Source organism: Protopterus annectens, chromosome 2.part1 (genome assembly GCF_019279795.1).
Source record: "Protopterus annectens isolate FY-2018-M chromosome 2.part1, PAN1.0, whole genome shotgun sequence".
Lineage (NCBI taxonomy): Eukaryota > Metazoa > Chordata > Ceratodontiformes > Protopteridae > Protopterus > Protopterus annectens.
The window spans coordinates 1,691,043,677-1,691,059,282 of record NC_056729.1 but is presented as its reverse complement, the minus strand read 5'-3'; the positions used below and the strand labels follow the sequence as shown (position 1 = coordinate 1,691,059,282).

At 37.9% G+C, this 15,606-nt stretch overlaps 1 protein-coding gene across 2 annotated transcripts in view; it reads right to left on the bottom strand.

The window, feature by feature from the left end:
- Window positions 1-15,606, bottom strand: part of PIK3CD (phosphatidylinositol-4,5-bisphosphate 3-kinase catalytic subunit delta) — a 912,023-nt gene that overhangs the window by 18,934 nt on the left and 877,483 nt on the right. For both annotated transcript variants that reach the window (XM_044063126.1, XR_006363658.1), the window contains exon 24: window positions 8,265-8,397. In XM_044063126.1, coding sequence (XP_043919061.1) covers window positions 8,265-8,397 — 133 coding nt within the window. The remainder of the gene's footprint in view (window positions 1-8,264; window positions 8,398-15,606) is intronic.

Here is a 15,606-nt window from a genome sequence, read left to right as displayed (position 1 = left end):
CTACATTTGTTAACCCTAAATAAACCTAGCATTATTCAATGGCAATACAGCCAAATACTAATAAGTAATAAGTAAGTAGCTACTGATACAAATACTTTTTTTCTATAAAGAAAATACAAGAAGTGTTAAAGCACTTAGGAGGGAAAATGTAATGACAAACACATGAAGAACAAAACAAACACCCTAATGCCTGTGGAAACTAAGAGTAGTGAAGGGAGGAAGGACAGTCAATATAAGAAAGACCAGATAATTAGAACTAGAATATCAAACTCTGAAAATTGTAAGGAAAAAATGCTCTTATGCTTGAGACCAGGCATCTGTGTCTTGGCTGTATGGCAGCAAATGAAATCTGAGAAGTTGGGGATGGTGTGTTGCAATGTGGGTAGAGGGAGGGGCTTGAGACTAGGATCCAAGTCTTGAAAATGCAGCGAGTCAGATCCGAGGGTTGGATCTGTAACCCATCAGTAAGGAAGAATGAGAAGGACAACATGAGATACAATGTATAAACTGCAGATTGCATTTAACAGTGGAGATATTATGATTAGTATGTGGACTGAGATGGAATGATATTGTTGACACAGAATGTCAATGGGTTAACAAATCTAGGTAAAATGCTCTGTGTATTTTCATACTTAAGAAAATAAGATACCTAGACTGTTGTTTTACAGAAAATACACAGAGGGCAATTGGCATGATTAGGGTAGTAAGCATGGAAAGGTGCAAGAAAAGAAGAATAATTTCATTGATACCCATGTCTGCTTATGTCAAGAATGCAACTATAGAGCCAAATGTGGCTTTGCAGGAGTTGAGAGTTATTTAGGAGGGACCCTGTGAACTGCATTTGTATCTATGTAGGGTGAGTTTGGCATAATTTAAGGAACAGACAGTATAAATTTTATGAAAGCACAAGTAAGCAACTGGACTGGTATTCCACAGCAAGAGTTGTTAACTGAAAGGGCACATCACATGTATGCTCCAAACCTGGCCATGAGAAACCGGCTAAGAGCTCTAATAGTAAAGATACAATCCCACCAGCAGAAGGAGTTGATTCTGACAAAACTGTGGCAAAAGGACAAATAATGATTACTCACAGTACACCAGGCAGAAGAGGAGTGAATTTATTCTGGCAATCAGGGAATGCTGAGAGGCAGGTGTGAGATTTAAGCTGCTTTATCCAGCTATCTTTAGAATATTTTTTTCCTGGAGGGTCAACGTCATTTTTTTGATACAGAACATGCTAATCAGGAAATACAAAAGTGTGTCCAACAAAAAGTGATCTAGCAAACAGAACAAGACTCTGCATCTTATTTTTCCGATAATAAAGCTCATAGAAAGACAATGTCAGTGAAATCTTTTTCCAATCTTCCAAAGGAAAATGCTTAAAAGACAGAAAATAGCAGAGGAGTTGATGAAAAGAACCAGGAGAATGTTGGAAATCAACTAGAGACTGGAGTTGGGAGATGCAGTTTAACATGAAGAAAACCATCAACTTGGAAATGAATGAATAAATGTAATATTACAAAGCATCAATCATATTTGTAAAACATGTCAGAATAAGAAAACCTGAAAATATTAGACTTTTTTGACTTGTTAAACTTGTAGGTGACCCCAAAGCATATGTCCTACTTCATATCATTATTGTCTGGAAGAACATTAAGAAGAGGGGAAGTGAAAGGAAAGAGGGAACTGTAAGTAAAACAAATGTTGTTCTTAACAATATTTTCATATAACATGACATATACTGCATGTTATACAGTAAATCATTTTAATTTATTTTTGTATGTAATAGATACTAAACAGGTGCCCTTTTTCCATTTTCTTTTTCTTTCTTTCTTGCTTTCTTTTTTCTTGTGTAGTTTTAAGGCACTGCAGTGGAAAAGAGAAGAAAGCCTGGACAAAAGCATTTTAAGAGACTTGCTGAGATGAGGGACAGGTTGTAAAATTATACAGAGAATGATATAAGTAAAACTGATATGCTTTGTCTTATTTTTGCATAGGGGAATGACTGGATTAAGGCCTGTGGCCTGATCTAATAAAAGATTTTAAGTGAAAACAAGTAAATAAAAGAACAATGAATGTAATGAAAACCCTTTAGCAAATAAATGTTCACAGTGTGACATGAAAAGCTTGTAGCTGAAGGCAGCTGTGTATCTCGTTCTCATGCTACTATGGACAGAAGCTGATAAGAGGGCAATAAAACAGAATACCTTTTTTCTTTTAATGGCTAAAATATGTTTTCTAAAAGCATTCAAGCTGTTTTCTACATCTGGGAGAGGAATAAAGATAGGACAAAAACAAATAGCACTTAGCGTAAGTAGAAGCACAGGCTGTAACATGCATTTAGCATAGATAACCTTCATTATAGGCCAATTACAGCCTCTGAGTGTGGCTATCCATCTGGGACAATTGTTCCTATTAAGAGGATTAAACTTCATTATTTGAAGATGTACATAGTTTTGTGTGTTTGAAGTTAATAGGTTCGGGGGGGTTCTGGGGTGTGTATGTTTTTTGGGAGGGGTGGGTTTCATTAAAAAAGTCTTGTAAGATGTGACATAGGTTTAAGTGGATATGACAAGAAACAACTGTATAAAAGATCAACCTGCCAAACATTAGTGTATGTATAGAACACAAAAGCTGAAACTAGGCATTAAAAAAAGATGTTATACATAACAGGTGGGAATAATATCTTCTTATCATAATGACAGTACTTTCCATATTATCATTGAATGTGAATGGTCTCACGGGAATGCACAAAAATGAAAGAGTAGCAAACTATATTAAGAAATGCAGTATGCAAATAGCTGTGCTACAGGAGACACATTTGGAAATAACTGAACATGTGAATTTGTTAAAGAAAGACTTTCATGGTGGTTATTCAGCAAAATATCTGGGGCAATGGAAATTGCTCCAAAAGTGTTAGAATAGGAAAAAATGTATAATAATTGTAGATTTGTAGCAGAAATGGGTTACCGGTAAAGGAGGAAAATTATGCTGGCATGTATTTATACTCCACCTAAAATTGCTACAATGGAGCTTAAGAACATTCTGGAATTTGATGTGCAACAGTGAGGATGTATCTGGTAGCCTAGAAGGGATAATACCACAAAAGATGGTAGATTTTTGAAGAAATTTAAATATTTGTTATGGAAGATGTCAATTCAGCAGTAGGAGTTCTGAGAAAAATTACGTATTATTCTCCAAGGTACAAAAACTGGGCTAGGCTAGAAAGAAGTTATATTTCAAAGGAACATGTGTGTTTAATTGAAATGTTTGGTAAGCATCTAATAACTATTTCAGATCATGTGCTGATAAAAAATAAAATAAAAATGCATAGTGATGAATTAAAAGAAGACACTGGCACTTCCCCACCTATCTGTAAAACAAAGAGGAATTTAAGGAATGGGCAGTGGTGCTGCGGTAGCGTTGTCGCCTCACAGTAAGACGCTGTCCGGTTTGATTCTCAGCTAGAGCGTCTTCTGCGTGGAGACATGCGTGAATGGGCATACCTTCGTTGAAGGTTGTGCGTCAGGGCTGGTAACTCAGCACATAAAAATCAACTACCAATCATTAGCGGACCGGAGTTCCGCTGTGGCGACCCCTAACCAGGAAAAGCCGAAAGACACAGCAGCAGCAGCAGCAGCAGGGAAGATAGAAATGTATTCAGAAAATATAGCTAAGGAGTGGGATAAAATGAAAGTGGAGTTTAAAAATAGGGTAAAATAAAACAAAAATAGATATGGTTAAGAAATAATAAGAATTGTTTAGAAGAACTGACAAAGGCTAAAGTTTTGCAAAACGGGAGATTTTACAGAACAAAAATAGGTGTAACTGTAGAATGCTAAAGAGAAAATAAGGGACTACCTGGATAATATGCATGAGTTTATTTTTAAAGCTCATCTAAATATCTGTTTAAAGCTTCTTCCATTTTTCCAGCCTTTTCTTATTTTGTTGATATACTCCTTCAGTGTTTTTAATTAGCTCTGAGCACATTTGACTTATTTTTCCTCTAGATTACTGGAAGCCATCTCTTGCACCAAATCTTGAGCTTGAACTGCTTTTTGCTGAACAGCTGCAGGATTCTTCCCAGCCAGTGTTTTCTCCTCACATTTTGCGGTTCATTTTCTTTCAGGTTCTCTAAATTACTTATTTGCTGGCATCCAGGCAGTGCACATACTAGCCAGTCAAGAAATTCACTAGTCTTGTCTAAGTTTCTGTTTCCACACTGGGGGAGCTGAAAATAAGCCAAAAATGTGCAGCCATCTTGGAAGTCCCCACAGATATGGCAACTGTTAATTGGAAATTAGAACTGGGGCACCAGTAATTAAAATGTTAGTCAGTACAGTGTATGAAGTGTTGTGGGATTTAGGAGTTAGTAAGATGGATAAATTCAAAAGGGATTGGAATAACATTGTAGGGATTTTAAATCTGTTAAATTTACAGCGTTTGCAAGAAAATGCCTCTAGAAAAGTTTTTATACATCACAGTTGTTGTTGAAAATATTCCCAAATATTGATCCTTCATGTTGAGTATATGATGATAGGGTTATGAGCACGTATATAGTGGTCTTGTTTCAGATGAGATGGTTTTAAAAAGGAGTTAGGACTTATATATTGGGCTTTTTGAGACGTTAAGTGTAAATTACAAAAAACACTGATGTTATTAGGATATGACAAAACTTTATAGTAATAAGACAGAACTATACCATGTTTATCTGTTGATCACTGTGTCAAAGAAAGCAAATGCTAAAATGTGGAAGTTGAGAGAGAGAGAGAGAAATATTTATGGGTAGTAAGGATACATTATAATGGATGAAAAAGATGCATGGGAAGTGAGATTATTTTATGATGGATGAAAAATAAACATGGGAAAGTAGACCAGCTTGGAAAACATTATTGGAAAAATATATGGGGAAAGGTTAGATCTACAAAATATTCATAGAAGTGACTGGGAATTAAACATTTGTTTTCTTTTAGTATATGTTAGCTTATTAGATAGGAAGGTGAACCTCCTAAAGAAGAGCGTATTACAGTGGGTAGGGAAATAGTAAAAGGGTGTCAATCTAATGTTCCAACATGTAAGTTTTGTAAAAATGTCACACGTTTCTTTTTATATGCTACTTTTTAAGTTTGATGGAAGATTTATGTTTTGAAAGTTTTGGTGGATGTTCAATGGACATGAAATAGACTGCTCAGAGGGTTGATTTATGGACAGTGAAGGTGTTACTGGAATGCATTATGAATGAGATAACATCCATGAGCATTGAACAGATAGTACAAGGAACATCTTACAAAACATTAAGTACAGTTTATGTTCCATTTTGCCACAGTAATATTTGCACTAAAAAAAAAAAAAAATATATATATATATATATATATATATATATATATATATATATATATATATACTACAGTTTTTCACAATATACCTTGTAGGATAAAAAAAATGCATTGTATGCTAGACCCAGCACCCACATAACCATTAACCTAAGCAAAACTATATCCCCAAACCTAACCTCAATTCCCCCCAAAAAGGACAATCATATCTTCAACCTTAACTCTACAGTAGTGCCCTAACCTTATACTGGCACAAAAGCAACCTAACCCAATGTATCCCCCATAACCCAATGTATCCCCCATAACCCAATGTATCCCCCATAACCCAATGCATTCCCCATTTGTAAAATATTCTCCTCTTACTTATCAAGTAGAGTTCCCCTATAAAACCAGTCTGGATGACTGCATGGATGATCACAAATGTTGCTGTGGAATGTGTGGGGATAATGTACTTACAGGGAGACACCATTAATCTCTCTCCTTGAATCTATGTGTGGCTGAGCTTCTTGATGGTTTCCCTGGACATAAGCTTAGCAAGGAACAATGTACCTATGACGTAAATAAATAATTAACTCCAGTGTCTGCTCATTTTAGGGATGTAACCAGTAAAGAGATCCAGGCTAAGATGTTGATGTAAAAGTTTTGCTAGGTAGGACTTAATGCTTCTCAGCAGACATCCAGGGATATTGTGAGGGACCATGGATCAGGTGTTTTTAATTTTGGAAAGAATAAAAAGGACTTTTTCCAAGAGTGATTTCAAGAGTGGAGGGGTGAGGGGCAATTGGGGGGGGGGCAGAGGTGAGTGTGCATGGGGTATAACTGGACAGAATTTGTCTGCAAGAATATTAGAAACAATATGCACAGGGTTAGAAAAGGAATTACCACTAGAGATTTGTTCAATACTGAAGTGTTGATTATTTCTAAGGTTCCTAATGTAGCCGAAGAAGGCCTCATGGTTGTCTTTTTTGAAGTGGTAGCAATTCTAAGTTCATAGCCACGCTTGTACTTCCTCATATTAAGGATGAGAGACTGACTTGTTTTAAATCCCTTTTATAATGATGATGTGGACACACAGGGCTTTTTCATTGGAGAGCTCCACCATATGGGTTTAATTTTAGTGTCAGATGTGTAAAGATGTCTCAAAGTATTTATCTAACAGGGAGTAACATTTAAAGGAGTAGGGAAGAGCCTAAGGTACAAGGTTTGCTGGGTAGTTACATCATTGTCACTATCAGTAAGGTCAGTAAATAGTATGTACTTACCTTTGGGGTAATCCTTGAAAGAAGGTTTGGGGCTGTGAAACTTTTTCAGGGAGAAGGTCATAACGAGATGGTCAGATTTAAATGATGGAAGGGATAACAAGTAGGATGGTACAGCTGGAGGATATGCTAGTGAGGACACTACCTAGAAGACTGATCCTTCTGGCAGGCAGTGGAACAATTTGGTCAAGTGTATTTCTTATTTACAAAGTCCATACATCTCTGAGGATATTTGGTCTTGGTAGTATATGTTTGCCAGCTGAGGTTAGCTATGGTTCAGTGATTAACTTCTGTAACTCTTTCAGGTTTTCTGTCTGCTCTGAAGTTTGATGCGATTATTAACATCATGAGTAGATAGAGCTTGCTTCTGTTGCTGTTGCACAACAATTATTTCTAATCATCTTATTTTAGGATGCTTTTCTCTTTTTCAAAGAATTTCATCTTATGAAGGCATGCCTTCTTATCTGTCTGCTTACATTGAAGCATTTCAGCAGGAATGTCTTGCAGCATGTTGTGCGTATGCATGTTGTTTAACACAGTACGCACACATATAACACACAGATATATTGCTGTTTATGTTACTAATATTGTGGCTTGAAAATAGGAAATCTTTTATCTTATGTGATATAGTACAAAAATTGAAAGTGCGAGTAGTGCTATGGCCCTCAAAATATTTGAATGCAGGTCTGAAATTTTTTATGTCAATTTCCCCTCTATGCCTGCCAACCATCAGTCCCCTCATATATGAATTATATGCACTCCCAGCCCCCCATGACTCATAGTTGGATCACCAATAGGTGGAGACTGCCAACCAGAGAGGGCCATCACCCAGACAATCATGGGGGAATTTGTGAACACTGCTTGCATTTTTCCCTATCTGCTTTGTCTCTGAGGAGGTTGGGAGTGTCTTTGCTCTAGTGGACTGAGAATCTGGCTTAATTCCCAAAACTGATGCCATCTGTGTTTTAAGACAGGAACCTAACTGTTCATTTCCTTTTCAACTACATTGTTTAGTTACAGTCAATGAGGGTATCACCATTAGGGCCTAAACCCGACCCTTCATGGCTGATATAAGTACTTAGCTGACTTTGAGGGCCTACAGCACCCTCCACTAGCATGTGTATGTTCCCACCCTCACTCAGCAAGGACTGCCATCTCCAGCCTGTTAGCATCAAATCCATATTCCTGGTCTTATGATACTTTCCGTCACACTTCATGCCTGTGCCTCCCTGTGCCATGCACACTTGACTGGATCAACACTCCCTCCTCCTAAGAAGGGCAAGCTGGTATCAGCCACCTTACCTGGGCCTCTGGTACCTAAGTTAGTTCTTGCTCTCAATTTATAGTCAGGAAGATATCTGTCTATGCCACACAGCTTGGCATAATCTGTATTTTTTATAAGAAGTATTGTAACAGTGATGCATATAGATCAATTTACAGATAGCTAAGTAGATCTTTTTGCACCAGTAACTCTGATTGGCCAGCTGGACAGTAGTAATTAATTGCTATTTATAGTAATGTAGTATAATAATGCAATGAGATCATCTGCAATAAATTCTCATTTTTTCTACAGCTAGTATTAGTTTGCACTTTTTTGTGCAACATCCATGGTAATGCATTTGAACTGACAAGTTCTTGTTTTAGTAAGCACAACATATTGCAATTAACTTACCTTGAGATACTGAATATCCTTAGTAGAGCTGAGCTCAGGCAGACCTGCACCCCTCATCAGTGCAAAAAGATTGACAAAAAGGGTTCCATGTTTCCTGAGAATCATGTAAGCTTTTTCACAGTAGTTTCGAAATCTGTTCAAAAAGGAAAATTATTTAAAATAACTGTAAGAAATATTTGGTCATTCATCTGAGACAGCAGATTACATTACTTTATTAATTAACTGTATTGTTTACTTCAGGCTGCAGCAGTATTTTCCTTCATAAATTTTTCCTCATTTCCCAAGAACCTGTTCAGCAACATGGGAAGACACACACACACACACCCACGCACGCACGCTCGCACACACACACACACACACACACACACACACACACACACACACACGCACGCACACATGCACGCACACACACACGCGCATACACACGCACACGCAGACGCACGCACACACGCGCACACACGCACGCGCACACGCACACACACACCGCTCAGCTCCTTGATTAAGTTACCATTTTCTTTTTAGGTTAATTTACGGAGTAGCAGCTTCAGCTGTGTCACTGTGTCTCTGCTATTTCAGGGAAACCAATTAGCTGGCAAAATGGTACAAAAATTAACATGTTTGCCTCACAATGGTTGGTTCTCTAGTTTAATTGCTACGGAGGTGCCTTCTGTACACAGCCTGCATGTTCTCCCTGTGTCCGTATAGATTTTCTTTATGGTCTTCTCTTTTGTCCCAAACACCAAATTCAGTAAAAAAGGCCACAATATGCACATAACTGGTGCAAAAACGGTCTCAAACTAAATGCAAAAATATGCAGCATAGCAACTTTCAGCAAAAAAGCTGTTCCTTCCTCATATGTTACAAGTGTTACTCTTCTTCAAACAGATATTGTCATATGAGACCTGGGTGTTTAAGTAGATAAATCTCTCTCATTCGATCATCATATTTCCGCCATAGTTAGGAAATGCTTCTATCTGGCTTTATTAATTTCCAAAGGAATATTTTCACGATCAGAATAAGTCATTCTACCTCTTGTACTCTTCCGTTATCAGATCCATCATCAAATATAATGCCCTATCAGACCTATCATCAAATATAATGCCCTATCAGACCCATCATCAAATATAATGCCCTCTTTGGTATGTAAAAATTCACGCATATCACTCAACTGGAAAGACCCCAATGATTTTTAATGTAAACAAATTAAAGGCCTTAAATCCATCAGCTATCCCAGTTGATTAGCACAACTCTCGTCTGTGTCTCGCTCTTTGAGCCATGAAAGATCCAATCTTAACTGACCTTGTATTTCTAAGTAAAACCACTGGATCCACAAATACCAGTACTAAGGAACCTATATTTACATCAAGAAATAAACAAGACTTGCTGGACGTGTAGGGTCCTCCTAACTCATCATATTCCCAACCTATGAAATAAGTTACTACTGCAGGTCAAGCAAAGTACTGCTTTGTCTGCCTTTAAGGTTAATCTCTATGATCGGATGGGGCATTCATTTACACCGGCATTATCATATATGGCCTGGTTGATTTGGGAGGTGGGCACTATTTAGTATTCGTAATGGCTGACAAAAACTTTTAAATGTGCCTACTTAAAGATGTATATGGCTAGGTCTCAGATGGTTCCTGTGATGGCTTGTCTAATACTGTTCTCTGTTCCTATGTTCCAGAGACATGAGTAACAGTGTGTATGTGAATGAGTGCGTACATGTGTGTCTGTGTGTGTGTTTGTGTGTGTGTGTGTGTGTGTGTGTGTGTGTGTGTGTGTGTGTGTGTGTGTGTGTGTGTGCGTGTGTGTGTGTGTGTGTGTGTGTGTGTGTGTGTGTGTGTGTGTGTGTGTGTTCACGCACACACATGTCCACTTGTGTGTGTAATGTTCATATGATTGTGCATGTGCCCTGTTATGGACTGGGATTTCATCCAAGATTGGTTCCAGCTTTGCACCTGTTGCTTCCTGGGATAGACTTCAGCTCTCCACAGCAATGAAATGGATAGAGCTGATATTGAAAATGGATGGATGTTTGAATGGAGACATAAATGGATGAACAGATGGATGTATGGATGGATTCATTACATGAATGAGAGTGAGAAACAGAGACAAGAACACATAGGTATGACTGAAGTAATGACAGGATTAATTCTGGTCATGGCAGGCATTTTGCACATGGTGTGAGTCTAAAGCCCCTATTCAGACTCTTATAGCTACCTGCACTTATTGACCATCAATGGAGATAAAATACAGTTTTTATGTTTTGTCAAATATTCCCTCCTCTACCACCTTAAAATAATCAAATTTAAAATATAACACAGTATAATAAAATAAGACCAAAGCCAAAAAGTAATGGAAATATCCAAATCTTAAATGCACAAAATCCAAAAATCAATGCAGTCAAATAGCAGTTTTAAACTCAGAGCTCCTGTAGGGAAGGGTAAGGCCAATTTAACACCAAATGGGGTAGGTTAACTCTAGTAACAAAAGGGAAACTGGCTAGGTTTAAAATGGCCTCCAAGGGCAGCGAACCTAGTACTTATCCATGAATCATGAACCATGAACATTTTCTAACACTCTTGCTTTGTCTAGATGCAGTCAGCTATTACTGCATGTTACCCCAAGGAGTCTTTCTTATTTGCAGTCTAGATACATGAGTGAATTTGGCGTTAGCCTTTTGCTAGTCTCATTTCTAGGGGTGAATTAAGTGAGTTATGCACTGGATCCAAGAAACATGAATGCAGAATAAAAAATATACAGAAATACTATGTCAGGATACTCACAAAGCAGGTTCCTATAAAATATGCCAATTATAACATTGAAATTAGTTTTATGACACTCATTCACTCTGCGACAAATTAAAAAAGCTTTGCCATCTGTGATACTATTTGTAAAAGTTGCCACAATGGAAAATGTTAGGGTATGTTTACAGAAAAGTAAATATCTGGGCCCGGCCTGTAAATGTACCTGATTATTGTCTTAAAGGGATCTGATGTAATACAGAACCTGCAGAGATGCTTCATAAACTATGCAATGGGAAGCAAATAATTTCAATTGGTCAAAAATTCCATATGAATGGAGCAAAGAAAGGCACAGAGTTTCATGAAGATGCTGATTCTGCCAGAGCAATATCTGGGTTAAGAAGGGAAGAATTAGGCATCATCTTATCAGCAGTTTGAAATGTTTTTATTGTTTGTATCCAGTCCTCTGTTGAGTTTTGACATCCAGTGACATGTTATACCCAGTCTGCTAGTCTGGAGGATGAGTCCCAAGCACTGTTATACTGCAAAAGGGGATGTGGTTGGTTATGTTATACCCTACTCTGTAGTGGCCCACACACCTGACATCAGTGCATGCTCATACATACCTTTTTTCATATAAAGCCCAGTGCAGGCCTCTGTCAGTTCTGCCTATTTCACTTGCCTGTCAAAGTGCCTGCATACCTCACTGTACTATGCTGCTGAGCAATTCTCTTCTGAGACACAGGAGACAGACAGTCAGCAGGTATCTGGCCATTTAAAATGGCCCTTCTCTATACTGCCTTCCATCACTGCCCAGGTAACTATTTGAACCTGGGTCACCTGCAGTGTGGATGGAAGCAGTTATTTAATGCACCATGATGCCATATGAGAAATAAGCACAAAAAAGATGACTTAATAAAAATAATATATGAAATAATCAATGATGTGACTTTGTATAAAATCACTTTCTGATATATAACAATTGACGACAACAGAACTGTTCATTTTCACAATAATGTGAGAAGAGAGTGAACACAGCATACATTACAGCATGGAGTATATGATTTAATGGGTCTACTTTAGAACACTGAAAAATCAAAAAATCGAACGCTCACATGAGTGAAAAATCAGGAATTCGATATTTCATTTTTTGGATCGCAGTACAGTGAAGATCGGAATATTTGCCCTTTCCTCACTGTAGTGCAATCTCGGAGTAGGAATATATATTTAGCGGGGGGTGGGGTGCTGGTGGGGTTGCAGCCCCTCCCCTAGCAATTTCAAGTTCCTGATTATTCGCTCATGTGAGCGTTTGATTTTTTGGTGTTCTGGCATAGACCCGATTTAACAGCAGGAGCCTTGTTTGTATAATAGTGCACATAGTATTTGGATCTTAAAGGGACCAGTTTTAATAATTGATTAAATCTGAACTGTTGCAGAGAGCTGAATAAGACAATGACATATACTGAAGGGGTGTCCAGGTGCATATTTTACAGTCCTGTTGTATTTTTATTTGAGCACAGCAGAACTGGTTGAATGAATATTTCTGAGTATGCTAATGCATATAAGGAAGTTAAGAGTAAGTGTGCCCAGAGAGTATGACTCCCATATACTCCATCGTGAACTGTTTGACTGTAGAGAAGGTCAAGATTTTGATAAGTATTAAGAGTGACAACTTTAATATGGAGATAAATGTTTAGATCAAACTTATCCTGCGATAGAATCTGAAACTGTGAGTCGTACCTCTCAAACTGTAGATACTGAAAATACATACAAAGGTCCTTGAAAAGTAGGGACATTTAGCTAAAAAATATGGGTGTCTAATTAAAATAACATTTGAATACCAAATAACACATAACGTTTCCCACTTCCAGTAGATATGTGACACTGCTCAGAAACATGTTTAAAAAAAAAAGAGACAAAAATAATGAAACATATAAATATATTATCAACGAGAGTGTAAAATCTGTAGACTTTAATGAACTGCACTGCATAATTCTACCACACAATGCGATTTATTTATTTATTTATTCTGAAATTGTTGGTCTCACTTGTAATTTGGCCATGTAGTGTGGTTTTCTATGTACTAGACAGCTTCAAAAATCATGTGTCATGAGGGGAAAATCAGAAATTTGTGGGAAAGGGTAAATCAAGCCAGAAAATATGGACATCATATAAATCAGGTCTGAAAACAGAAATGTTCCTCCAAAATATGAACAGTTGAGAGGTCTGTGTCAATGGTTTAGAGGGCTAGACTTTATTGAAAATAACATAGCTTTGGTTCTGTTTGTGCTAAGGAGAAGTCCAGACTCATTAAGACATTTTTTAAATCTGGAATAAAAAGGACTGAAGGCAGGAAGAAGTTTGGGCTGTGTTGTAAGCCTAAATTTGTAGGTTCATTGATTACTGGACTAACTGCCCTTATGGGCCATTTTAAGTTTAGCCAATTACCCCATGTAATAATCAAACCCTGCTCCTTGTATTTGTAAGGTAAACACCCTAACCATTATGTCAACCTCCCATCCTCACTGTGCACAGTACTGAGGAACCAGCTGCATATTGGGTAAATTTAGCTGGACCACTGAAATCAGAAGCTTCCCCATGAATGATCAACATGTAATCTCTTCAAATCTGCCTGCTCAAAACAACTGATTTAGACATCAAGTCATCTAAATAATGCATGTACAAATCAAAACAAGTGGTTTTCAAGTGAGGAAAGCCCTCCCACATCCTCTATCTTATTGATTCTAACCCTACAGTTGTATAACAGTGGGGAAAAGAAAACCTTCCCAGTAAAGAGCACAGAGGTCTCACACAAACAGTAATCCAGCAGTCTCTACAAGTATAGGACACTATATACAAGGAAAGGTCATTTTGACCAATTGTGTTCATCTAGTTGGAACATGATCAATTGGACATTGGCCAGTTCTAGGAACGCTAAGTCAGATATGGTAAAGAAAAAAGGGGTGAGGACTAATGACTGTTGCGCCCCAACAGGCATTGGAAAAGGTGAAGAGGATCATAGCTATTGAACCAGTACAGGGAAGTTACAGAAAACACAGAGTTGATGAGACACAGCAGTAGAACTGTGTGGTTTGTAGCATCAAAGGCCTTCAATAGGTTTGGAAGCACAACACCAATAGTTTCAGCCTGTTTAAGTCTGCCTCGGAGGAACTCAGTGAAGGTAATAGTGTTGTCTCTGTTCCATGACCAGGACTAAACTCATGCTCAGAAGATGAGAGGAAACTGTGAGCAGATAACTGTTTGAGGACTTGGGTGTGAATACATTATTCCAGGATTTTATGCAAAGATGATTGTAAAGCTAGAGAACTAACATTTTGAAGTTACACGAAAAGCTACCTTTACAATGAGCAGTTATGGTAATTTTCCAGAAAGTGGAAACGTATGCTTCTGTCAGTTTAATTTCTCCAAGTCTTTAGGGTTTCTATTACCATGATGGGAATGGACCCCATTCCTAAGTCAAAGAATTATTAAAATTTGTGAAATTAGTATGGTGTGATGTTAGCCAAAAGTGCTCTTCACAGCACCCGCAATGTGCCCAGAAATGTACCCCTTCTGCAATTCATATGGAGTTAAGGGTATGAGTAGCATATCTAAATAAGGCTGTAAATTCTTTTTTATAAGACCCCGTTGCTCCTATTGGAACTGTCTGGGTATCCTTCTTCCACACTGCCCTGGTTTCTGCCTGCAAATCCTGGTATTTTATGACTTTGTGACTCTCTGTATGTAAGACACTGTAATCGGTGCAGCAGTGTCAGTGATCAACGCTAATTTTGTCTTCTTTTTATGGACCACTATATCTGTTTTTATTGTATCTGTTTTTTGAACTGTTGGTAATGGGTGATCCCATGTGATATAAACTTCATCATTCTCTATAATGCCTTGTGGATCATGTTTCCAATGCTTCTCAACTACTTCAGTATTGCAATGTTTGTACAATCTCCGATGCAACAGTCTTGCCACCTTATTATGCCTTTCAGTATACAGGCTCTCTGCCATTGGTGTATCACACCCAGCAACAAGATATGCAACTGTTTTCATTTTTGTTTAAAACAATCCGCATTTGCCTGTTTCTCTCACATATTCAATGAACTGTGCAAACCAACATGTATGTAGTCCACTGTCCTTGGCTGCTAATATTAACCTTTCATTTTTTGTTTTAAATTCACCTTTTATTAACCATTCCTACATCAGATCCTGACTGACATGAAGTTGTTACAGGAGTTGCAAATATATTCATGCCTTTTCCACATTCCTTGCCTTCTCATTTGATCCTTTACCTTATATTTTTTTTGGCACATCCACTTACTGCCTGATATCTGCCTACCTCTGGTTTGGTTTCCATTCCTTCTTGACAGCAATATCCTTCTGCTAAAATAGGCAAAGAAGTCATCTTAGATTGTTGTCTTCATAGGTTCATAGGTAGGTACTAGGCTATCGGCCCAAGGGCCTAAGTAAGACTAGCCAACAAGGTTCCCTGGCTTATGCCACCCAAGAAAGTTAATTTCCTGTGCCCCTGTCAAGCAAAGCCACAGAAGTGATCCTCAGGGTGTATTTCCTATTTCCCATCCACTCATCAA